Source organism: Salvelinus sp. IW2-2015, linkage group LG20, assembly GCF_002910315.2.
Source record: "Salvelinus sp. IW2-2015 linkage group LG20, ASM291031v2, whole genome shotgun sequence".
In the NCBI taxonomy this organism is placed as follows: domain Eukaryota; kingdom Metazoa; phylum Chordata; class Actinopteri; order Salmoniformes; family Salmonidae; genus Salvelinus; species Salvelinus sp. IW2-2015.
Genome location: NC_036860.1, coordinates 21,086,435 through 21,112,391, shown reverse-complemented (window position 1 = coordinate 21,112,391; position 25,957 = coordinate 21,086,435). Strand labels below are relative to the sequence as shown.

The 25,957-nt window shown below is 42.0% G+C and overlaps 2 protein-coding genes across 2 annotated transcripts in view; both read left to right on the top strand.

Moving 5' to 3' along the window:
• The first annotated feature begins 396 nt into the window (after window positions 1–396).
• Window positions 397–9,069, top strand: LOC111981974 (beta-2 adrenergic receptor). Its single transcript, XM_024013481.3, has 2 exons — window positions 397–577; window positions 2,451–9,069. The coding sequence occupies exon 2, from the start codon at window positions 2,454–2,456 to the stop codon at window positions 3,687–3,689; it is 1,236 nt and encodes a 411-aa protein (XP_023869249.1). The 5' UTR covers window positions 397–577; window positions 2,451–2,453; the 3' UTR covers window positions 3,690–9,069.
• Window positions 9,070–18,516: 9,447 nt separating this feature from the next.
• ablim3 (actin binding LIM protein family, member 3) overlaps window positions 18,517–25,957 on the top strand; it is a 117,748-nt gene continuing 110,307 nt past the window's right edge. Inside the window, exon 1 of the mRNA XM_070449724.1 lies at window positions 18,517–19,113. Within this exon, the coding sequence (XP_070305825.1) occupies window positions 19,101–19,113 (13 nt within the window). The 5' untranslated portion in view covers window positions 18,517–19,100. The remainder of the gene's footprint in view (window positions 19,114–25,957) is intronic.

The following is a 25,957-nucleotide window of genomic DNA, read 5'->3' as shown; positions in this document are numbered from 1 at the left end:
TTGTACATAATTGCTTGTTTGTTTATTGTGCTTGTCTCCAACAGAGCTTGTTGCAATACTAATTATGTTGCTATGTGAATGACCTTTTCCCTTTCAAAGTAAAACAAAAAAAAAGTATGACATACAGCATTTGCTCTCAGAAACATTATCACTATCATATTGCCTTCACTTTCAGATTTTTCTGATAACATAGAACAAATATTACAAATACAAACAAATTTGCAATTTGACTTGTTTAAGTGAAAAAAACGTGAAAAAAACTGTGCTAAAAGGCTCAAATTCACTGCTCCTGTGGTCTGCTTGCCTGCTGATTGGCTGCTGCCAGAGTGTGACGTCATTCTTGCCTGCTATAAGGGCTATGACTAGATCAGGAGCTACATTCAACAGTGAGAGAGAGTGGTGTTTTAGAACACAGAGCAAGTGGGACTGTGAGTGTGTGACACAGCAAAAGAGGAGAGGAAGGGAGAAGGCAGTCAGCCAAAAAACATTTCTAATGAAGTACAAACAAATAATGGGAGCTACAACATAAAAAAGGAATACTTTCAGATTGTATGGGAGACCAGGAGAATATTTGGAGGTGGGTAAATGGCTTTAAGATAAAATTATTTATATATTTGTGTTTTTTGATTGAGCAAATGCATTAAGAATGAAGTTAGAATTTTCTTTATGATATTTTAAATACCATTGCCTCCAAGAGATATTGGATGAAATAATTCAGAATTCATATCAAACTTAACTTATGCATCCTATCTTGACTTTATATACTTTACATATACAGTAGCCTATATACAGTGGCAAGAAAAATACCTGGATTTCTGCATAAATTGGTCATAAAAGTTGATCTGATCTTCATCAGACTAACACAGTTTGCTTAAACTAATAACACACAAACAATTATACGTTTTCATGTCTTTATTGAACATACCGTGTAAACATTCACAGTGCAGGGTGAAAAAAGTATGTGAACCCTTGGATTTAATAACTGGTTGACCCTYMTTTGGCAGCAATAACCTCAACCAAACATTTTCTGTAGTTGCGGATCAGACCTGCACAATGGCCAGGAGMAATTTTGGATCATTCCACTTTACAAAACTGTTTCAGTTCAGCAATATTTTTGGGATGTCTGGTGTGAACCGCTCTCTTGAGATCATGTCACAGCATCTCAATCAGGTTGAGGTCAGGACTCAGACTGGGCCACTCCAGTTGGGTGTATTTTCTTCTGTTGAAGCCATTCTGTTGTTGATTTACTTCTGTGTTTTGGGTCGTTGTCCCGTTGCATCATCCACCTTCTGTTGAGCTTCAATTGGCGGACAGATAGCCTAACATTCTCCTGCAAAATGTGTTGATAAACTTGGGAATTCATTTTTCTGTCAATGATAGCAAGCTATCCAGGCCCTGAGGCAGCAAAGCAGCCCCAAACATCGATGCKCCCTCCACCATACTTTACAGTTACGATTTTGATGTTGGTGTGCTGTGCCTTTTTTCTCCACACACAGTGTTGTGTGTTCCTTCCAAACAACTCAACTGTAGTTTCATCTGTCCAGAGAATATTTTGCCAGTAGYGCTGTGGAACATCCAGGTGCACTTTTGCAAACTTCAGATGGGCAGCAATGTTTTTTTTGGACAGCAGTGGCTTCTTGTGTGGTGTCCTCCCATGAACACCATTCTTGTTAGTGTTTAACGTATCGTAGAATCGTCAACAGAGATGTTAGCATGTTCCAGATATTTCTGTAAGTCTTTAGCTGACACTCTAGGATTCTTCTTAACCTCATTGAGCATTCTGCGCTGTGCTCTTGCAGTCATCTTTGCAGGACGGCCACTCCTAGGGAGAGTAGCAACACTGCTGAACTTTCTCTAATTATAGACAATTTGTCTTACCGTGGACTGATGAACGTCAAGGCTTTTAGAGATACTTGTGTAACCCTTTCCAGCTTTATGCAAGTCAACAATTCTTAATCTGAGATCTCTTTTGTTCGAGGCATGGTTCACATCAGGCAATGCTTCTTGTGAATAGCAAACTCAAATTTTGTGAGTGTTTTTTATAGGGCAAGGCAGCTCGAACAAACATCTCCAATCTCGCCTCGTTGATTGGACTCCAGGTTAGCTGACTCCTGACTCGAATTAGCTATTGGAGAAGTCATTAGCCTAGAGGTTCACATACTTTTTCCAACCTACAATGTGAATGTTTAAATGATGTATTCAATATAGACAAGAAAAATACAATAATTTGTGTGTTATTAGTTTAAGCACACCATGTTTGTCTATTGTTGTGACTTTGATGAAGATCAGATCAAATCTTATGACCAATTTTTGCAGAAATCCAGGTATTTCCAAAGGGTTCACATACTTTTTCTTGCCACTGTACCTATATTGATTATTCTTTGTTTTATGGGTCCTTTTGACAACACGTTTCTTATCTCCTGTGGTTTGTTGATTCAACTGGGCCATAGATCATGGAGAGTGTGAGCACGCCTGCCGTGTTCAACCTATCGGATCTATCAGTGGTGATGAACTCGTCGTCTCGCCAGTGGTCTTACTCGGAGTACAGCGAGGCTGTGGCGGTGCTACTMGGCATCCTCATGGCCCTGCTAGTGATGGGCATCGTCTTTGGCAACGTGCTGGTCATCACCGCCATCGTGCGCTTCCAGCGGCTGCAGACGGTCACCAACATGTTCATCACCTCTCTGGCCTGTGCTGACCTGGTCATGGGCCTGCTGGTGGTGCCCTTCGGCGCCTGCTACATCCTCCTCAACACCTGGCACTTTGGCAGCTTTCTCTGCGAGTTCTGGACGGCGGCGGATGTCTTGTGTGTGACGGCCAGCATCGAGACGCTGTGTGTGATCGCACTGGACCGCTACCTGGCCATCACGTCGCCGCTGCGCTACCCGTCCCTGCTGACCAAGCGCAAGGCGTGCGTGGTGGTGGTGACGGTGTGGGGGGTGGCCGCCCTCATCTCCTTCCTTCCCATCCACATGAAGTGGTGGGTGTCTGATGAGCCCGAGGCACTCAGCTGCCTGGAAGATGCCCACTGCTGTGACTTCAACACCAACGCTGCCTACGCCGTAGSCTCCTCCGTCGTCTCCTTCTACATCCCCCTGGCGGTCATGGCCTTTGTCTACGGACGTGTCTTCCAGGAGGCCAGGAAGCAGCTGGAGAAGATCCGTGGCAGCGAGGGGCGCTTCCACGCCCAGATGATCGACAACAACCAGGGGCAGGATGGTGGGGACGGGAGCGGAGGAGGAGGGGGGAACGGGAAGAGACCTAAGTTCTGTCTGAAGGAACACAAAGCCCTAAAGACGCTGGGAATCATCATGGGCACCTTTACCCTCTGCTGGCTGCCCTTCTTTGTGCTCAACGTGGTGGTGACCATCTGGAAGGTGGACAACATTAAAATGCCTTTCAGGATATTGAACTGGATAGGATAYGYCAACTCAGCGTTCAACCCCCTCATATACTGCAGGAGTCCTGAGTTCAGGCATGCCTTCCAAGAGATTCTGTGCCTGAGAGGGGCTGCTTTCCCCACCAATGGATACATATATAGGGGTCACAGCTTGCGCCTAAGCCCCAAGGACAAGCCARGCAGTCTTTCACATAACGCGGGGACCGTGGAGCTGGGGATTGGCTCTCTGTCTAGTGTCACCAACATAAACGGGTATTGCAATAATCCTCCTCTTGCCTCCATTGTCTGAAGCGCAGGGTGTTACAATGAGACTTGTCTTTCTCGTTTAGTCAGACCCGGTACGCAGACACGGGATAGGAAATGACATGTGAATCTCTTTCCATATTTAAATGCGTTACTATAAGAATATTATTCTAGTAATGTGTAGGTTATTAAATGTTTGTAATACTTTTCCTCTTAATATTGAACAAAGTCTGCAAAATACTTAGGAAGTCTATGGTTTGCGGATGTGATCATGTGTGTGTGGTTTGTGGACATGAGTATGTGCACATGTTATGTACTCTAGTGCTTACTCCTGTGTGCAAATGAACACCACGGTTCAGGTACTAGGTTCAAGTATTTCAAGTGCAGTTGCACAAACATTTGTTATATTGTTCTAAGTTAAAACAAATTACCTCATCAGCATCATTTTCGATTCAGCTCCTTATCTTAAGAGCTCCGAGAACAAATAATGATAGTCTGTTTGTATGTTGTATGAAAAATGAATAATGTTGCTAGTTGAACTGACAGTTCTTTACTGGCAGCGGGCTGAATGAGATAGAAATGCCAGGGTAGGAGAGGTAGGAGAGAATTAACAGGCAGAACAAGAGATCAAATCAGGGTTAACAGTAATATCTGTGACCCCCACTAATGACTGTAGCTAGCCCTCTGTCTGTAACACATTCCATATTGATCTGGGTCTCTCCCAGAGCCAGCTCAGGGACTTCTGTCTGTGTGATTCTGTACACTCCCTCTGCCACGGCCCAGAAATCCAACTCTCTGATGAGGGACAGCAGGTGCACATAATCACAGGCAGGCGCTATTACCAGCTACACCCCGCACGTTGTCCCATTCCTCCAACCACCCTTCAATACCTCAACCTTCACCTCCCCCCTCAATATCACCATTTAATAACTGAGGTTACAGACGCCTGTCCTGCCGCCTCTCAGACAGTGAATAAGGACACACAGACAGAGAAGTCTTTAATGTGGACCTTACTTTTGTGACTCAATAACCCCTGCAAGTACAGTGGTCAGWGCAGCAATACCTCAATGCTGGGTAGTGTGACCACCACTGTACGTCATTCTGATACCAATATCCAGCCAGTATACTTAGTCTGTAAAGCTATGTTTAGGGATTGCTTTCACACTCTAYCGTGCTCGTTTTCTTTGTTAATGACTAGCGTGGATACTGAGAACTGTTGCTGATGTTACTGTGCTGCTCTCCGTTATTGTTGCTCTTGTGTTGTTGCTGTGAAGTTTCAGTGTTTACAGAGATTCCTGGACCAACCGTCTGATTGGGGATACAATTAAAGTGTACCATACATTTACACAATGTACTGACTAGCTAAAAGATAAGGAAATAAACCCCTACACTATAGCTTCTGCAGAATCTGCACATATTCTTGTCTAAGGAAGATAAACTGTAAGATTTTCAGAGCAATTTACAGAAGCAATTATAAGTGCCTTGCTCAAGGGCACATCAACAGATTTTTCACCTAGTCAGCTCAGGGATTTGAACCAGAAACCTTCCAGCTACTGGACCAATGCTCTTAACCGCTAGGCTATCTGCCGCCACAGTAGTGATGAATGATGTAGGAGTCTGGGTGGATTTTGTCCAGGTGTTAATGAATAGAAACCTTGGTATCACATTCAGACTGTAATGAACTAGGTTAACGGTGTAGCACACAGTGTACTTGCACCACAATGTATTCGTAGACCGTATCTCAGCATCATGTCAGCCAGCCAAGTGGAAAAAGTTAATCTAAAATGTTCACTTGCTGTAAATGTTCATMATTTTAAAAGAACATTCTTAGTATATAGGCCTATGCTAAATCCTATTACTTTACAATTGTTTGGATAGCTATGTGTGTGTATGTGTCTGTCTGTATGTGCCTGTGCTAACTGTATGAGTATGACTGTGTTTAGACCATTTTTGGAGCTTTGAATTCATAGGAAAAGACGAGGTACCGTGTGTGTTAACTCACCTCTTTTTTTATGGACASAAGGACACTTTTGATGCATGTACTGTAAATGTGAATAATGTATTATCCTTACATCGCAAAATGTTACCATGAATGCATTGTCAGCTTCAGTCACACACAAAAGTAGGAGAGACATGGTCTTAGATATTTACATATACAGTTATTTCATTCCACGGAAAACTTTTATCATTTGCCAAATGAAATTACATTCTCAGTGAGTTATCAAAGGCAGAATATTTAACAGTGGGAATTTTTGCTAAATATAATATTTGCTGGAAATATTAACATTTGATTTTGTGATCTGTGCCTTTTCATGTCTGACATGTCTGATATTAAACCCATTTTTGTTACATTCAGACCCGGTTCTGTGTAAAGGGTGAGAACCTGTCTCCCTCTGGTAGTGCTGTTAACTACTCAGCAGACAGAAGGATCACTCACCACAAKTCGTATGACAGTCTATTGCGTAGGCCAATGTTCTACATTATGGGACTGGACATTGTGCCTGGATTCCATGGACAACACAACATTGCACATGCCCACAGACTTCCCTCTGCAGGGGTTAAAAAAATCTGTTCTGGGAAGGAGACTACAGAGATGTCATGCAAACAGCTGCGTCCATGTTAGACAGCAACACTGGACTGAAGAGCAGCTCCTCTTTTTCACAGATCATGACCTTCTCCACTGTAGGGTGGAATGGTGCCCCTCAGCACTGATCAAAGGAACTGAGTTTACATTTCTCAATCTCTGCTGGCCTGATATGAGTCACAGTCTAATGCCCCTGAGTGGTTCCCGCATTGCAGGTTCCACACTGTAGCTGTGCCATGTTGGTAAAATGGTCCAAAAAAAAGGAAAGTTTCAATTGCATGTACAGTATATTTCAGTCATGTCAAATTATTCTGCAAGTGTAACGTATTTCCAGCATTCTGTATTTGCTGTTACCATTGTAAAGCCATGGCTTCTTTCTGCATTGTTGCACTTTATCCGTCCGTGGGTCTGCTGCTGCCAGCCAGTGTTGTGGTTACTGTATATCTTCTCATAAACAGAGGTGATTTATATGGTAACTGGAGAGACTTCTACTGCTGACCAAGAACAGAATCCGGAGGTGACATTTTGTGGTGACGACAGCATTTTCCATGCTGCTTGACGGTCACATGGTATTTAGGAAGTAGTACAGCACCAGTCACTATTACTCCAGGTTACTGTTCACAATTATTCTTATTTAAGGCTAGAATCCTTATTTAAAACAATAACAAATTGGGCACCCTGGTTGTGTTTTGGTAAAAAGCTGAGGGATGGGCATGGRGAAATGTAATCACTCTCAAAATTATAGACAGAGCAATGGATGTAAGGACTGATCATCCATGATATCAATATAATAGTGATAACATTGTTTTGAGGCTATACAGTGTTTGTTTATGTTATRTTSTTTACAAACATTGGAGTGAAACAAGCTTGTATTTTGGGTTATAATAGGGTACGACAGTTGAACTAAGCTCATGAAGCACTTATAAGTTATATTCTTCAAGAATCAATGGGTTTATTTCATTAATATATAGGTCCAAACTGGATGTAGCAACTAAGGATTCTAGCTTAAAGGGATACTTCTGGATTTTGGCAATGAGGCCCTTTATCTACTTCCCCAGAGTCAGATGAACTCGTTGACACAATTGTTATGTCTCCGCGTCCAATAAGTTAGAGGTAGTTTTGCGAGCCAATGCTAATTTGTGTTAGCGCAATAACTGGCCATACTGTACTAGCTTCTAGTTATTGCGCTAACGCTAGCTAGCAATTGCGCTCGCACTAGTTAGCAACTTCCTTCAAACTGCACGCATAGACATAAAAATGATCCACGAGTTCATCCGACTCTGGGGAAGTAGATAAAGGTTAAACTAATGTATTTTTATTTCATAAATTGTTTATTGTTCTTAAATATATAATGGTAATATATACTTTTTGAAGTTGTATGAATCTGTTAGTATTTATTTTCAACAAATATATCTAGACATTCTCTAAAATACGCACACATACACACACTGACCCACACTGAAACACACAGACAAGTTAGTTGTGTGAATTTCTTATTAGATCATTTCAGTGGGGCATCAGCCGGTAACCCAAAGACAATGAGGAAAGATTTTCTGGGTGTTCTCTGGTCTGCTCTGTAGTAAACAGACCCTATCCAGCAAATATGCCCCACCTGTTGACAGATTGCCCCACTTTAATTCCCCAGAACAAAGCAACAAGCCCAGTGCTTAAACAGAGCCCTATGGGGCTGGACACTAGCAGGCAGGAATGTTGGCCAGGGTCATAGACCGGTAGCCACAATAGAGACTAGTAACACAGACCGATCTGACAGTGTCTGARATATTGCCAAAGTCCAATGTTTTGTATTTCTCTGCTTTGACACTCTGCTCTGAGAGCGATGAGTTAATCATTTAGAGGTTTTTCAGGGCCTCTGATTCACATTCTTTGAAGAGAAGAATGATGTTCACCATCTGTTTACATCACTGTCGGCCAGCTGTAGTGGACGCGCTGCACAGCATGTAGCCATAGACTCAATATGCTTTTTGAAATGTGCCACCATTTTGTCCTCCTGTGCTGTGCGTCATCCTGTACAGCTGCTTATATCCAGGTTATAGGTCATGCTGAGAAAAGATCAGATAGTTGTACTATGTACTATAGTGTAGTGTATATAGTACCACATGTTAGTTAACAGATTATAAAATAGTGCTTTGCCAGACAGTGTTTTGGGTTTTGAAGCAAAATGTCTGACACCAAGCCACTATAAATAAACTATTTAATACTAACGAGACATTTCAACTTTTTTTTAAATAAAAAACATTTAAACCAAAAGACTGAGAACACATTTAAACCCGGCTGAACTCACACATGCTTACAATTAATATCTGCCTTGCTGTGCTTGGCAACTGGTAGAAGGGTGAGAGAAAATTATGGGTTCATGGCATATTCATCATCAGAATTCTGGAATAGGAAGGGCTTAGTCGTAATACACTGCTAATCAAGGAGTCTATTACATCTACCCAGTTTGGCCATCAAAATGTGCCWAAATTCCAATGATATGAGATCCTCCCTTCCATTGTCAGAACATTTGCAGTTTTCAAGTTAATATCCTGCAATTCTACACATTTTGCCATTGGGTGGAGAGAAAATGTTATAGTTTTAAAGCTAATTTCCTCAAATTAGTCACATTTTGCCATTTATGGCATGTTCATATGATATCTGAGTGAGATTGACTAACAAAATCAATGCGGACCCTGGAGGTCAGGGCCCCTGGGTCAGTAATTCGGCCATGATTACTACAAGGTTTAAATAGCTGACTAGACTTACCTAGCAATCTAAAAAAAATGTTAGCTGACAYGGGCTCATTGATTGACTGTCATTTAGTGACATAACAAGAGGAAAGCTGCTGATGCACTACCGCATTTCGAAATTGCACCTTCCTTGTTTTGGTCGGGAGCTCGCTAGCGGTCGCGGGCCCTAGGCGCAGAGCATGGTCTGCGTATAAGCACTGCTCCTTCCCTTCTTTATCCTCTTTTGAATATATTTTTTACAGTATGTTAATTTAATCTGGGAGTCCACCTCATAGAGCTGAGCATAGAGCTGAGGTGTTCAGGGGAGAGGGGTGGGTGGTGTTGATACCTGGTGTCTCCTGTATCACATTACCCTGGTTGGGCTCAGGGAAGGTTTAGACTGAAGTCTCCCCAGGAGAACGGGTTCACTCCAGATGGGCTAAGTGGACATTATGCAGACAGAATCAGACTGAGGCTTTGTCGCTGATCGCCCATTTTTGTTCCATTTTAGAGACAGTGTAAATAATGAATGAGAGGTGTTGGATCACCTGTTGATTTCCAATGAGGCTCTTATTTAGTGATGAGGTTGTCAATAAAGCAAGAGATGCAATCATTTTTTGAGAGCTAATAAAGTTTCCATTTATAGGCTTATAAACCAATCCAGTAGTCCAGCCTACATCAAAGGTGATTGTTGATTCCCGCATTCACATGAAAAACATGTTGCACATGGAAAAGTTCCAAGTATACACTGAGTGTACAAAGGAACACCTACCTGCTCTTTCCATAACATGACATAGACTGACCAGGTGAGCAGGGTAAAAAAAAAACAGAGGAAGCAAAGCACCCCCCCCCCCCCTGTCCCTTGAAGTCTACAAAGCATATTGAATGTACAGTAACAGACCGTTACATGACCTACAGCATGGTCAAACAAGTTCATGTTGCCGACATTTTCGGGCCCACTAAACAACTATTGATTTAGAACCACAGAGACTTACCACAAGTCGCAAAGAAAACAGGAGCTGCCTCCATTATTCCAGCACCATTTCAACTTCAACATTTCAACATCATCAAATCACCTATGCTTAGTCTAATACAGTGACAGCTAAAAGATASCAAAAACGATGTAGTCCAATCTACGTAACCTAAATATGACGTGCCTGTCCATGGTTCTGATTTCTGTGTGCATGTGTGTGTGTGTATGCATTTGTGCGTGCGTTCATGCATGTAGAAAAACATTTTGTCTCACCCTACTTATTGAGAAACGCCAATTTCATCCTCCTCTCTTTCATGTTGTCGAAACGGTCTATGACTCCGTTATACAGTACACACTTACATTTTTTGTAGTCCTAGGCTACCTAGCTAAAATGCTTGCTCACTAGCCTAACTTCCATTCATGGGCAACGTTAGCTAGTTAACATTAGCCTTCTACATCTAGCTACCAGGACCATTCACAGATGAGCTCGCTCAGTTTAGCTAAACGCTGATTGGCAAATGTGTTATACTTTTTTTGTCAAGGTAGGCCAGATGCTAGCTGGCTTCGCTTGCCTTCTATGCTACGTGTGGCAACCATGTCATACTCTTTTGGACCAGACAGYATCAGATAGATGGCCTACACGTAGAGAGACAGAGGGGCGCTGTTTCGCTTGCTCGGATGCTTCCTCTTGTGAGATACATTCAGCCTCTTTGAAGGAAGGAAAATTATGAAACACAGAGAGACAAAAGATAAATTGTTTGATTTAATCATATTTTTTATTGGTAAATTTTTGGGGGGAATACTGGCTTCCCTTATCATCCATGAATACATGCCACTGCAGGAGAATCCATGTGAAAGCAATGATCCCTTATTTATGTCACCTGTTAAATCCACTTYAATCAGTGTATATGAAGAGGAGGAGACAGGTTAAAAAATGATTTTTAAGCCTTGAGACAACTGAGACATGGATTGTGTATGTGTGCCATTCAGAGGGTGAATGGGCAAGACAAAATATTTAAGTGCCTTTGAACGGGGTATGGTAGTAGGTGCCAGACGCACCGRTTTGATTGTTTCAAGACCTGCAACGCTGCTGGGTTTTCACGCTCAACAATTTCCCATGGGTATCAAGAATGGTCTACCACCCAAAGGACATCCAGCCAACTTGACACAACTSTGGGAAGCATTGGAGCAGTCTCTGCTGCAGTCTCTGCTGGTCCTTGCCTTTGGCATTGCTTGTTCTTGGCATTCGTGCTCACTTATGTTCCCTCTTCTGGATCTTCCTGGTCTAATGTATGGGAGTGATGCGGAATGTAAAGGAGTATTACTTTTTCTACATATTTTACAGTGTGCTTTGTCTTCAAATAAGGGTTCATCCGTCGTCTTTGGCAATTAAATTATATGATTCACTTCTCAGTACGGTATCTGTCTACATACCGTAACACTGGCAGTGTACAGTTCTCCATTCTTTGAATGTCTCTTTACACTGCTCATTAGCAATGAGTTAGTTATCCTTGCTAAAAGCATTCGTGGAGACCTGAGCCATCCACACATGGGATTCTGCAGAGGCAGAGATGTCTAACATGTGAGGAAGAGATGGCCCTTGTGTGTGTGTGTGTGTGTGTGTGTGTGTGTGTGTGTGTGTGTGTTGTGTGTTGTGTGGTGTTGTGTGTGTGTGTGTGTGTGTGTGTGTGTGTGTGTGTGTGTGTGTGTGTGTGTGAGTGTGTCATGGTGCCCACAAAGACTTTGGTCAATGACCAGATACCGATCTGGTAGATGAACAGCATGTGAGACCCTCAAGATGTTGTGGTCCTTATATAACTACATTTTACAATCTTGCAAGAAAAATGTTTGATTTTAGAATTCAGTTGTTCACTTAGCCTTGCCTTGTGATCAAGAAGAGCTTCAAGGCAAAAATAATCAAATTCTGTGATAGGTATCTGGATTTGTTGTGTTGTGATAGAAGCAGGAGCAGCCAAGTTCCCCGGTATGATTCTGGTTCTCAAACAGCAGGATTAAAGGTCATTCTCTGAGGTGGGGGCACCAGCAATGTGTCCTGTTAGCATTAATAAGTACAAAGTTAGCTTTTGGTTGCTTTGCTTGTCATCCCCCGCTTGGTCTTGGTCTTGGGTCACAAAGAAGACCAATGGTAACACAGTACTGTAGGAGCTACATGATGCTGCTTCTCCCATCCCATCCATGTTCAGTGCCGGCCAAATATATTGGCACYCTTGCACTTTTCTTAAATAATTCTGTATCTCTTCTTAAAATGTCAAATAAATAAAAACTTTTGGTCACCACACATTGTTACTGGATTTTCAACATTGCAGAAACATACATTTTTTGTATCCATCAATGAGCTTGCTGCTTTCTACTGGAAGTTTGTCCCACTTTTCAGCAGCAAATTGCTCTATCTCTTCCATGTTTGAGGGGTGTCCTCCACCAACTGCTGTTTTCAGCCCTCGCCATAGGTTTTGGAGTTGATTCARATCTGGACTCTTGGCTGGCCAATCTCTTCTTGAACCATTCATTGTTGAACATTGCACTGGGTTGAACATTGCACTGGGTTGAACATTGCTCTGGATGGAACATTGTAAAACTTATGTAAAGGTTGAACATTGCACTCCAAATCACCTTGATAATCTCCTGATTTCATAATGTCTTTCACACGTCCAAGGCCTCCAGTACCAGAGGCAGAAAAGCAACCCCACAGCATAATCAAACGTCCCTGTCACGACTTCTGCCGAAGTCGTTGCCTCTCCTTGTTCGGGCGGTGTTCGGCGGTCGACGTCACCGGTCTTCTAGCCATCATCGATCCATTTTTCATTTTCCATTGCTTTTGTCTTGTCTTCCCACACACCTGTTTTCAATCCCATCCATTACCTCTTGTGTATTTAACCCTCTGTTTCCCCTCATGTCTTTGTCAGGGATTGTTTTATGTCAACTGTTGTTTATTGATGTATAGGTGTGCGACGGGTCCCCGTACCMATGTTGATTTTTACGTATGTACATTGTTCGTGTTTGGAGCATTGTTAAATGGACATTTATTAAAAGTCTCCATTACACTCAGTTTAACTCTCCTGCGCCTGACTTCCCTGCCACCTATACACACGGCTCTGACAGTCCCCCATCTTTGATTGTAGGGAGGGTGTTATTTTCTTTGAATGCGTCATTAAATGACAGAATCTCGCAGTATCCCTTTAAGTACTAAAACTATGTAAATCTTCACCTGAATGCGAGTTTGGCTTTTACTCCTGAATGAATCATACCCCAAACACATGCTAACCAATGTACACATTACCAATAACAGCGGAGGTTAGCGTGTCTTGGGGGTATGATCTTTGACCCTCTGTAACTTTCTCACTCGTCATTATTCACGATTCATTCAGGATGATCCATAATCATGGTAGCATCCACATTAATGTAGAAGTGTTTGGAAACCTATTATATCATTATTTACAATAAAAGTGACACAATACATTATTTAACATTCATTTCTATTGGGCACAAAATAATCTGAAACACAACTCGCCACCATGGCACACTTCGTTCACAACATTCACATCAGCAAACCGCGTGACCACACGACACCATACATGAAGATGTACATAGTTTTAGTGCTTAACGTACCTTGCCGTGCCGGAGTGTGGTATGGTGGTTTAATCAAATCAAATCAAATGTTATTGGTCACATACACATATTAGGAGATGTTATTGCAGGTGTACCGAAATGCTTGTGTTCCTAGCTCCAGCAGTGAGGTAGTATCTAACAAGTCACAACAATACACACACATCTAAAAGCAAAAKAATGGAATTAAGAAATATATAAATATTAGGACGAGCAATGTTGGAGGGGAATAGATTAAAATACGGTAGAATAGAACATATGAGATGAGTAAAGCAGTATGTAAACATTACTAAAGTGACTAGTGTTCCATTATTAATTAAGCTCCTGACCATATATGCCCCCTGCTGATGGGGGTGTAACGGCAGATTTCCTCCTCTTCGTCTGAAGAGGAGGTGTAAGCAGGGATTGGACCAAAGCGCAGCGTGGTTAGTGTTTATCATGTTTTAATAATGACAAAAACGTGAACACTACAAACTACAAAACAATAAATGTGAAAAAACCGAAACAGTCCTATCTGGTGCATAGACACAAAGACAGAAGACAACCACCCACAAACCCCAACACAAAACAGGCTACCTAAATATGGTTCCCAATCAGAGACAATGACTAACACCTGCCTCTGATTGAGAACCATATCAGGCCAAACATAGAAACGTGAAAACTAGACACACAACATAGAATGCCCACTCAGCTCACRTCCTGACCAACACTAAAACAAAGAAAACACAAAAGAACTATGGTCAGAACGTGACAGGGGGTTTGACCCCTCTGTCTATGACCCTACTTTCTGTCTCTCTCTCTTTACATTTCCTGCTGTACTGTCAAAAAAACAAAAAAACATTAATTGTCTTTGTAAGCTCGAATGTATGATGCCTCTTGTGTTGGACATTAAATCAATACGTGTAAATTAAGCATGGACCAAGGTTTCCCCTCCTGTCATAGCACCCTGTCCCCTCCAATTGCTCTCCCCTCTGTCATCTACTGTCATCCATCTATCAGGTCTCAGGGAAGCTCACTGGGCTACCCATGTGGTAACCATTGGTTACTGTGATGCTGTCATCCTCAGTGTCTTACTCAGTGGTATTCCCATCATAATGAAAGACTCCCACWGTTTCTGTGAAACTAAATCAATACAACCAATAAAAAAAGAGGGTCCACTATGGAGAAATAAAAGAGCAAGTCTATAAGAAAAGAAGAGAGCAGCARTGAAGTTGATTTATGTGTTGCTTACGTTTTTACTCAGTGGCTTATTTGCTACTGCTGTTCAGCAGCTGGACAATAAAAGACCTCGCTTTAGTGTATGTCAACACTGTTCCACATGGTACTTACTGTTAGAGGAACTGCTTATGTTTGACTATTGTTGCTCTGTGTTTATTATTTAGGGAGGAATAGACAGTGCGTGSATATATCTGTGTGTCTGTCTGTGAAGTATGTTTTGTGGACATACACAAATGATAGGCTTTCATTATGTGATGACAAAAAAAGAGTTGAGATTGCCACCAACCAGGATCAAAATGATGGCTTTAGAGCAGTGGGGATTTCACAGTAGAACACAATGTTTTTCTCACCTAATGTGCCTCCAATTAAATGTAGCAAGTGTGCCTTTGACACCGTCTCACATCTCTGTGTCTACCAGGCATGCAGAGATGCATGTCGCCACCTGGATGTCAGAAGGGGGGAAGAAGAAAAGTAGTTGAGTGTCATCCGCATAGCAATGATAGGAGAGACCATGTGAGGATATGACGAAGCCGAGTGACTTGGTGTAAAGAGAAAAGAGAATAGGGCCAAGAACCGAGCCCTGCGGGACACCAGTAGTGAGAGYATGTGGTGCAGACACAGATCCTCTCCATGCAACCTAGTAAGAGTGACCKGCCAGGTAGGATGCAATCCAGGAGTGTGCAGACCCTGAGATGCTCAGCCCTGAGAGGGTGGAGAGGATGATCTGATGGTTCACGGTGTAGAAGGCAGCGGATAGATCTAGGAGGATGAGGACAGAGGAAAGAGCGTTAGTATTGGCAGATCGGAAACCTTCTGTGAAACTGGTTAGGGTCAAGAAGATTGTTCTGAGAGAGATAACGAGGGAGTTAGTCATAGACAGGACGCTCAAGCGTTTTGGAAAGAAATGAAAGAAGGGATATTGGTCTGTAGTTATTGATGTCAGAGGGGCCAAGTGTTGGTTTCTTGAAGAGGGGAGCAACTCTGGCCATCTTGACTTCAGAGGGGACACAGCCAGTGGTCAGGGATGAGTTGATGACGGAAGTGAGGAATGGGAGAAGGTCTCTGGAGATGGTCTGGAGAAGGGAGGATGGGATGGGGTCAAGTGGGCGKACGGAAATCATTAGTCGCAGGATTTCATATGGAGAAAGAGAGGRTAAAAAGATGAAGGCGTAGGTGAGTTRCACTATATATACAAAAGTATGTGGACACCCYTTAAAATCAGTGGATTCGGCTATTTCAGCCACACCAGTTGCTGACAGGTGTATAAAATYGAGAACACAGTYATGCAATCTCCATAGACAAACATTGGCAGTAGAATAGCCTTACTGARGCGCTCAGTGACATTCAACGYGGCACCGTCATAGGATGCCACCTTTCCAACAAGTCAGATGTAATTGCTGTTATTGTGAAGTGGAAACGTCTAGGAGCAACAACGGCTCAGCCGTGAAGTGGTAGGCCACACAAGCTCACAGAACGGGACCGCCGAGTGCTGAAGCGTGTAGCAGGTAAAAATCGTCTGTCCTCGGTTGCAACATTCACTACCAAACTGCCTCTGGAAGCAACAACAGCACAAGAACTGCTCGTCGGGAGCTTCATGRAGTGGGTTTCTATGGCCGAGCAGCTGCACACAAGCCTAAGATCAACATGTGCAATGCCAAGCGTCGACTGRAGTGGTGTAAAGCTCGCCGCCATTAGACTCTTGAGCAGTGCTAACGCGTTCTCTGGAGTGATGAATCACGCTTCACCATCTGGCAGTCCGACGGACGAATCTGGGTTTGGCGGATGCCAGGAGAATGTGTCCACATACTTTTGGCCACGTAATGTATGTGTGAGTGGAGCCATTGGACTCAGTAGGCTAAGTGAATGAGGAGCGGATGTCGTCGACCATTTTATTTCCAAAGTGGTTGACAAAGTCGTCCACAGAGAGAGAGGAGGAAGGGGTAGGAGGTGGAGGATTAAAGAGTGAGGAGAAGGTGGAGAAGAGTTTCAATGGGTTGGAGGCAGAGGCTTGACGTTTAGAGTGATAGAAAGTGGCTTCAGCAACCGGTACATAGGAAGAGAAAGTAGAGAGGAGGGAGTGAAAGGATGATAGGTTGAGTTTTCCGTCATTTCCGCTCAGCTGCCCCGCGCGCCCTGTTCTGTCAGCACGCAGTGAGTCACTCAGCCACAGAGTGGGAGGAGAGGGCTGAGCCGACCAGGAGGAAAGGGCACAGTGAAAGTCAAAGGATGCGGAAAGGGAGGAGAGCAGGGTCGAAGATGCAGTCAGAGTAGTGGGAGAGACAGATGCAAAGATTGCGATGGCACATGCTCATGTGGGTAGGAGACTAGGAATTCCACATGTGTTGTGCATGCAGGGCACACTAAATTAGACAGGTCAAACAGCAATGATTAAGTAGGCTAGTAGGTAGAGTGACAGCACTTAAATTCCCCAAGCAAGACAATACCAACGGTAACTTATTGAATTAAAAAGGGATACTTAATAATAATAATAATAATTTGTTACATTTGTAAAGTGCTTTTCATTATACAGAATAATCTCAAAGTGCATAAACTTGCTATTCTTGTAGGAAGTTGATATCCTTCCAAACTATTGTTGGTGCAGTTTTTATTAGCTTGACCTAAGACTAATCAATACTGCACACAGACAGTGTTGTGTTCATACCTTACATCAGCCAATGTTTATTCCATGCCGTACAGCAGACAGGGATAGGTTGCATCCTAATTATCCACCATTCTAAAGTGTGCCCTTGCACACTGCCAGTCGTAGATTTAAAAACATTGCATTGGTGTAAGCAGTGGCTGGAGAGTTTTCACCATTGGTAAATCTATGATGGGAAGTGAGCAATGGCACACTTTGGGAAGAGGTTGGAGAATTGTGATGCAGTCTTGTACACTCCAGTCCAGTATTTGAGTTTCATCTTGATCAACACTGTCCCCCTCTGGATGTAAAACCATCATGATTCAGTGTGTCCTCTACATTGAAGGTACTGCACACTCATCTTCAAATTGAAAGATGAGAGTGATTTAACATTATTAATAGGGAGATCAACTAATGAAAGTGGATTGATTTGGAATTTGCATATGACACTCACTTATTTTCTGTTACTGTTAGTGTTGATATGAGGCTTTGCAAGAGAACACTGTCCAGAGTTTGTGGGCATTGATGAGCAGGTATCTAAATTACCACTAGATGTCAGTAAATGCATAACAGAGCACACTGACGTCTCATAAATCAGGGGATTCAATCATTTGCAATGACTAAACTATGATGATTAGGCTGTGTTGGTTATAATCCTTMCAGTCATAAGGAAAGCCCAAGTCGTGCACATGATTCTTGAAATAATGAAAATAATAAAATAATTGTCAGACTAATGTACATTTACAAAATCGTGTAGTTCAGTAGCCACATTTATGACTCAAATTAAAAAGAGAATACGTTTTACAACAAACGCCTTATCTTTATAGTTATGTTTTTAGTCACAAATACGGCTAGGAGTTGAAAGCTGTATGTATCCTAAGGCTAAATCTAGGCTACATTAGCCTATGTATTTACTGGTTCTGAGAATAGAAAACGAAAACATTTACAATTGTTTTAATACAGACTAATTCCGTTGTTTCTATGTCATGTGCTCACTCACATGTAGGCCAACTGCCAATGAAACCGAGCCAGCCCCATGTTCCTCTCAAAGTGAGTTGTTGAGTAAAAAACACGCGCGAACACTGTTCGGCGCTCGCGTGCCATGTCACTGCTGTTCACACCGCCACCGCGCTCAGATCCAGTCGAGCTCTCTCATCGCAAAAGCTTCTCCTCTTTACCAAAGCCCGTTGACACCAACGATGTTCAAGTAGGCTACCCTCAAAAGCGCAGCCTCTCTACTTGTATTCCCCGGAAGAAAGGATGCGGGAAAGGATGGAACAAGACAGAGCAGCTCTGTAGTAGCCTTCTGCACAACAATTTCAATCCGGATTTAGTGAAATCCTCAACCAATTAACAGTCTTTACCAGAGCTCTGTTTTAATCTGCTTCTCAACACACCCCGTCGTTCCAATCAGGTTTCACAGGTTTATTATTCACCCTGCAGCGAGGACAGACACTGGACAGGACAGAGCTGAGCAGAGGCTGAGGAGTTTGGAGCTGCCCTAAACTGATACAAATGACATATTTCAGTCTTGCTCTAAAGTGTTTTGTTTCCTCTACGGTTGAATTTGAAAGGACATTCTTAGTTGTATCTTCTACCTTCTACACAGCMGGAAATGGTGCATATGACAACTGTATTTATACAGTAACCTAATAATAGTTTGGGGATATCACTTTTCGAATGCCAGCTCCACCATGAACAAAAATGGTAAGTAACCTACTACTTACTGTTATACTGTGTAATACTGTTTGTTACACCTTTGTAAACAAGGTGAGAGAGGTTTTGAACCGTTATTCTGGTCAAGGAAACRTAACTTGTTAAACCTCCCTCTATTTAGTTGACTGCTTTTGCAGTATTTACTGTGGCAATTAATGCCTTACTACTGTATAGGGCTCAGTTTTGCTATAGCCTAGTGAGGGGTAGGGGTGGGGGTATGGAATTTTATTGTATTGGTAATGCTCATTACAAAAACACCTGCACACATTCTAAATGACCCTCACATGCTTGCAGTCTACTACAACATAACCCCCCCTCTCTCTCACTCTCGCTCACACTCTCTACCTAACACACATGCACACACATAATTGTTTATTTCAATATTTCACATACTAATACTCAGGCTGTATTGTCTCAAAGTGCTGCTGTGTGCTGGACCATGGGGTGGGTGGGGTGGGGCAAGGTGTAACCTGCCCMACTATCTGTGCGTTAGAGATGTCTCTAAGGCCCAGGAATCTCCGATTCAAACTCTGCAAGCATTATAATATGTTTGTTTAGTGTTATTACRATACCAGMATTTTTACTTYGATACTGATAACAGGTTTAGTATCATGATACCGAAACGATACTAAATACCAAAACAATACTCGATACAGAAACGATACCACAGCAAAAAAAAGAAAGCTTATTAGCTAAAATCCCAGAATAACCACTGGGCATTATTTTATTAAACATTGAACAATGTCACGAACCGGCTCAAAGCGCCGGAGACAACGTGGAGACAGGGAATAACAAGGAGACAACGTGGAGACAGGGAATAACAAAATATATGTATTTAACTAAAGTAAACTAAATAAATTAACAATGGTGTGTGTAGTCAGTAATCAGTAGTGTAAGTGAGTGGTTGCGTGTATAAATGTGATAATGAGGGTGTTGAAAGGTGCCAATGCAAACAACCAAAAACAGCCACAAAAACGCCACAACAGAAATCTGTGTCTGCATGGAGAGAGTCTCCTCAATGAATGGGGAAGAGGTGCATTTATCCTGGGACACACCTGAGCCCAGGTGTGTCCCATTTCACTGACGACCCTCCCGGCTCCGCCCACCGACATCCTATTATGGAAAACAAGAGCAAAGAGAAAGAATTCGGCAGACAGAGTGGGAGGGTCGTCACAACAATATGTGGATAACTGGTACAACTAAAATAGCAGATAGAACAGTTAAACACCATATTAAATAACAGAAGAATATCTTCAATTTCCCATATGCAAAACCATATCTGAGACTCACAGCATACAACAATATTTTACAATTACATCTAAACTGTTTTCAAATGGAATTTGATACATATCAGGGTTAATTTGCTCATCTATCTGCGTAATATTGGTTCAAATGACATTATGATTCATTATTCATTACAGCTAAGTAATTTATAGTATTAAATTAATCCAAATTGACATAATAACACTTTGAAGCTAATTTCCGAACTTCTATATTGCAATAGTCTACACACTAAGTTTGCTAATCGTTTCTTCAACCTCATGAGGCTGAAGAAGGGCGCTGCTCGTTCTGTGGGTAAGCGAATGCTCCTACCGCTGTCTCTGCCAAGAATATTTGACTGGTGTTTTGGCTGTTTATCRTACTGGTGCATGTGTGATCAAGTGTGTGTTGCTTGTGTGTGTTTGCCATTTCACTGGCGGAGCTTGTTTTCAGGAGGCGGGGTGTGGGTTTTGTTTGCGAACTCGTTTTAGCTCACAATAAGCGTGTAGCATGGCAAATACTAGACAGAAAAWTGCTGCAAAGCTCAATGCGGAAGAGGAATACATATCAAGCACTACTGAACACTCCATGAACTACTCAATGAACAAAAATAGTTTTATAAAGATCTAATAGATCCTCAGGAAAATCACATTTAAGTCCTTCCTGCAAATCTTTATGGATTCTACCAACAAAAGGGTTGCTGGGCTGTTTAAGGATGTAATGGGATTTAAACACAGTTTGGAATTTATGCAGTCGGAGGTGGAGGAGTTAAAGGGTGCGAATGTCACYAGCCAGACTGCATTCAAAACCATGTCTGAGGATTTCGCCATTTTCCAAACAACACTTGACAAACACTCTTCCGAAGGAGACTACCTCGAAAACCAATCGAGGCACAATAACATTTTAATCAATGGAATTGAGGACGTAAAGACTGAAACTTGGCATGACACAGAAGTCAAGGCCAAGAAACTCCTGGCAGATCAACTCATACTGGACCCTAAACTCATTGAGATGGAGAGGAGAGGGCGCACAGAAATAGTATTTTCTTCCCCRATGGACAGCCCAAATCTATAATGGTGAAACTGCTCAGGTTCAAAGACAAGGAGGAGATTCTCAGGAGAGCCAAGTGCCTGAAGGGAACCAACATATTCATCAATGAAGACTTYTCTGAAAACGTACGCCTCAAAAGAAAGGAACTACTGCCACGATTAATTGAAGATAAAAAAAGGCAACATCACATGTTTTTTTGATTTTTCACAGCTTTTCTGCTACATATACATACATTTTACATACACATTTTGCATACATGGTACTTTTATATATAGCAATCACATAACAATAATACWTTACCAAACATAAGCTCTTTAATCCCACCTCTCAGCCACTCTCAGCCCACCCTCGTTTGGTTTCCATGTGTCATATATTTTTCAATTGTGCTGTGAAGTTTTACATACAGTCGTGGCCAAAAGTTTTGAGAATGACACCAATATTAATTTCCACAAMGTTTGCTGCTTCAGTGTCTTTAGATATTTTTGTCAGATGTTACTATGGAATACTGAAGTATAATTACAAGCATTTCATAAGTGTCAAAGGCTTTTATTGACAATTACATGAAGTTGATGCAAAGAGTCAATATTTGCAGTGTTGACCCTTCTTTTTCAAGACCACTGCAGTCTGCCCTGGCATGCTGTCAATTAACTTCTGGGACACATCCTGACTGATGGCAGCCCATTCTTGCATAATCAATGCTTGGWGTTWGTCAGAATTTGTGGGTTTTTGYTTGTCTACCCGTCTCTTGAGGATTGACCACACGTTCTCAATGGGATTAAGGTCTGGGGAGTTTCCTGGCCATGGACCCAAAATATCGATGTTTTGTTCCCCGAGCCACTTAGTTATCACTTTTGCCTTATGGCAAGGTGCTCCATCATGCTGGAAAAGGCATTGTTCGTCACCAAACTGTTCCTGGATGGTTGGGAGAAGTTGCTCTCGGAGGATGTGTTGGTACCATTCTTTATTCATGGCTGTGTTCTTAGGCAAAATTGTGAGTGAGCCCACTCCCTTGGCTGAGAAGCAACCCCACACATGAATGGTCTCAGGATGCTTTACTGTTGGCATGACACAGGACTGATGGTTCGCGCTCACCTTGTCTTCTCTGGACAAGCCTTCTTGACACCAGGCCATCCTCCAAAAGTCTTCGCCTCACTGTGCGTGCAGATGCACTCACACCTGCCTGCTGCCATTCCCGCTTGCTGGACTTTCTTGGGCGCCCTGAAGCCTTCTTCATAACAATTGAACCGCTCGCCTTGAAGTTCTTGATGATCCGATAAATGGTTGATTTAAGTGCAATCTTACTGGCAGCTATATCCTTGCCTGTGAAGCCCTTTTTGTGCAAATCAATGATGACGGCACGTGTTTCCTTGCAGGTACCATGATTGACAGAGGAAGAACAATGATTCTAAGCACCACCCTCCTTTTGAAGCGTCCAGTCTGTTATTCAAACTCAATCAGCATGACAGAGTGATCTCCAGCCTTGTCTTCGTCAACACTCACACCTGTGTTAACAAGAGAATCACTGGACATGATGTCAGCTGGTCCTTTTGTGTTTGGGCTGAAATGCAGTGGAAATGTTTTTTGGGGATTCAGTTCATTTGCATGGCAAAGAGRGACTTTGCAATTAATTGCAATTCATCTGATCACTCTCCATAACATTCTGGAGTATATGCAAATTGCCATCATACAACTGAAGCAGCAGACTTTGTGAAAATTAATATTTGTGTCATTCTCAAAACTTTTGGCCACGACTGTACATAATTCCATATGTGTTATTTCATAGGTTTGATTTCTTCACTATTATTCTACAATGTAGAAAATAGTAAAAATAAAGAAAAACTCTTGAATGAGTAGGKGTGTCCAAACTTTTGACTGGTACTGTAAATAAATCATGTTAATCACTAATATTGCACGTAGAGTTAGTCCCTGCAAATTATTGTGTGAGTTGTCAWGCAAACGTTTACTCCTGAACTTATTTTGRCTTGCCATAACAAAGGGGTTGAATGCTTACAGTGRCTTGCGAAAGCATCTACCCCCCTTGGCATTTTTCCTATTTTGTTGCCTTACAACCTGGAATTAAAATAGATTTTTGGTGGGTTTTTATCATTTGATTTACACAACATGCATACCTCTTTGAAGATGCAAAATATGTTTTATTGTGAGTTTTGGTGGGCGGCCCACTCTTGGCAGATTTGTTGTGGTGCTATATTCTTTMAATTTTTGGTGCTCCGTGGGATGTTCAAAGTTTGTGATATTTTTTTATAACCCCACCCTGATCTGTACTTCTCCACAACTTTGTCCCTGACCTGTTTGGAGAGCTCCTTGGTCTTCAATGTGCCACTTGCTTGGTAGTGCCCCTTGCTTAGTGGTGTTGCAGACTCTGGTGCCTTTCAGAACAGGTGTGTATATATACTGAGATCATGTGACAGATCATGTGACACTTAGATTGCACACAGGTGGACTTTATTTAGCTAATTATGTGACTTTGAAGGTAGTTGGTTGCACCAGATCTTATTTCGGGGCTTCATAGCAAAGGGGGCGAATACGCTTTTATTTTTTTATTTTTTTGAAATAAGTATTTTTTTTYCATTTCACATATGTGGMATATTTTGTGTATGTCCATTACATGATATCCMAAATAAAAATCWATTTAAATTACAGTTTGTAATGCAACAAAATAGGAAAAATGCCAAGGGGGATGTGTAACGGTTTTCTTCCGTTGATGAAGGAGAGGACCAAAATGCAGCGCGGCTAGTGTTCAACATGTTTAATTCACAAAGAGACGATAACGTGAACACTATACAAAATAACAAACGTGAAAACCGAGACAGTCCTATCTGGTGCAGAACACAAAGCCAGAAGACAACCACCCACAAACCCCAACACAAAACAAGCCACCTAAATATGATTCCCAATCAGAGACAACACAAAACACCTGCCTCTGATTGAGAAAACATATTATATCCCATATTGTAATCGCCTAGAATTAACGGAGCACCTAATTTACCCTAGATCGGCACCGGTAAGGGTGCCTAAGATATTCTTCTACCGATTCGGCTCCACGATTTGCCACCATATGCCTCCTTATGGGACACATCTACTGCACTTTATACTCCTCTTTATTGAACCGTCGCAAGATGCTTATTTATAAAACCCTTTAATCCTCACTCCCCCTATCTGACATTCTACTACAGGCCCTCATCCTCCAAATACAAACACCCGTTCTGCCACGTCACATTCTGTAAATTGTCCCCAAAGCACACACATCCCTGGTTCGCTCCTCTTTGTTCAGTTTGCTACAGCTAGCGACTGGAATGAGCTGCAACAAAATTCTCACAGTGGGACAGTTTTTATCTCAATCTCTTCATTCAAGAACTCATGGACACTATTTCTGACAGTATGGTGCTGTTGCCATGATGTATTGTTGGGCCTCTACCTTCTTGCCCATTTTGCTGTTGTCTCTGCCCAATAATGTTTGTACCATGTTTTGTGCTGCTACCATGTTGTGTTGGTCCATGTTGTTGTCATGTTGTGTTGCTACCATGGTGTGTTGTCATGTGTGCTGCCTTGCTATGTTGTTGTCTTAGGTCCTCTCTTTATGTAGTGTTGTGTTTGTCTCTCTTGTCGTGATGTGTGTTTTGTCCTATATTTATTTAAAAATATACAGTTATATTTTTTTAATCCCAGCCCCTATTCCCACAGGAGCCCTTTTGCCTTTTAGTGGCCATCATTGTAAATAAGAATTTGTTTTTAACTGATTAGCCTTTTAAATAAAGGTTAAATAAATAAAATAAAACAGAGTTTTGTGAAAACGTGGTCACATAAAAAACTGAACAAGATTTAATTCTGTTACCAGACTTTACAACAGTATAATTTGACAGGTCACAGCCTCTTCGACTTTTGTTGGGTTAGAAATAAAAATTACATGATAAGATGGCACACGCACACACACAGACACACACACACACACAGTCACACACAAAACGTATGCACACACATACCACTCCAGGTGCTCGCCTCGCAGCTTTCTTTCGCCGCCGTGCACTCTCCCTGTCCCTCTCGTGCCATCTGGGTAGAGAGGCAGAGCCAGGGTGCCCATCCGGAACTGGCAGCAGAACCAACCAAGCTTCTGTCTCCTCTTTGGATGCTACTCTGTCATCACGTTGCTAGGAAGACTTCAGAAAGTATTGACACCCCTTGACTTTTTCCACATTTTGTTGCGTTACAGCCTGAATATAAAATGGATAAATAGAGATGTGTTTTGTCACTAGCCTACACACAATACCCTATAATGTAAAAACGGAAATAAGTTTTTAGACATTTTTACAAATTAATAAAAAATGAAAAGCTGAAATGTCTTGAGTAAATACAGTGCTTTGCAAAAGTATTCATCCTGTCACGTTCTGACCATAGTTCTTGTGTGTTTTACTTGTTTTAGTGTTGTCAGGACGTGAGCTGGGTGGGCATTCTATGTTGTGTGTCTAGTTTGTCTGTTTCTATGTTTGGCCTAATATGGTTAATCAAT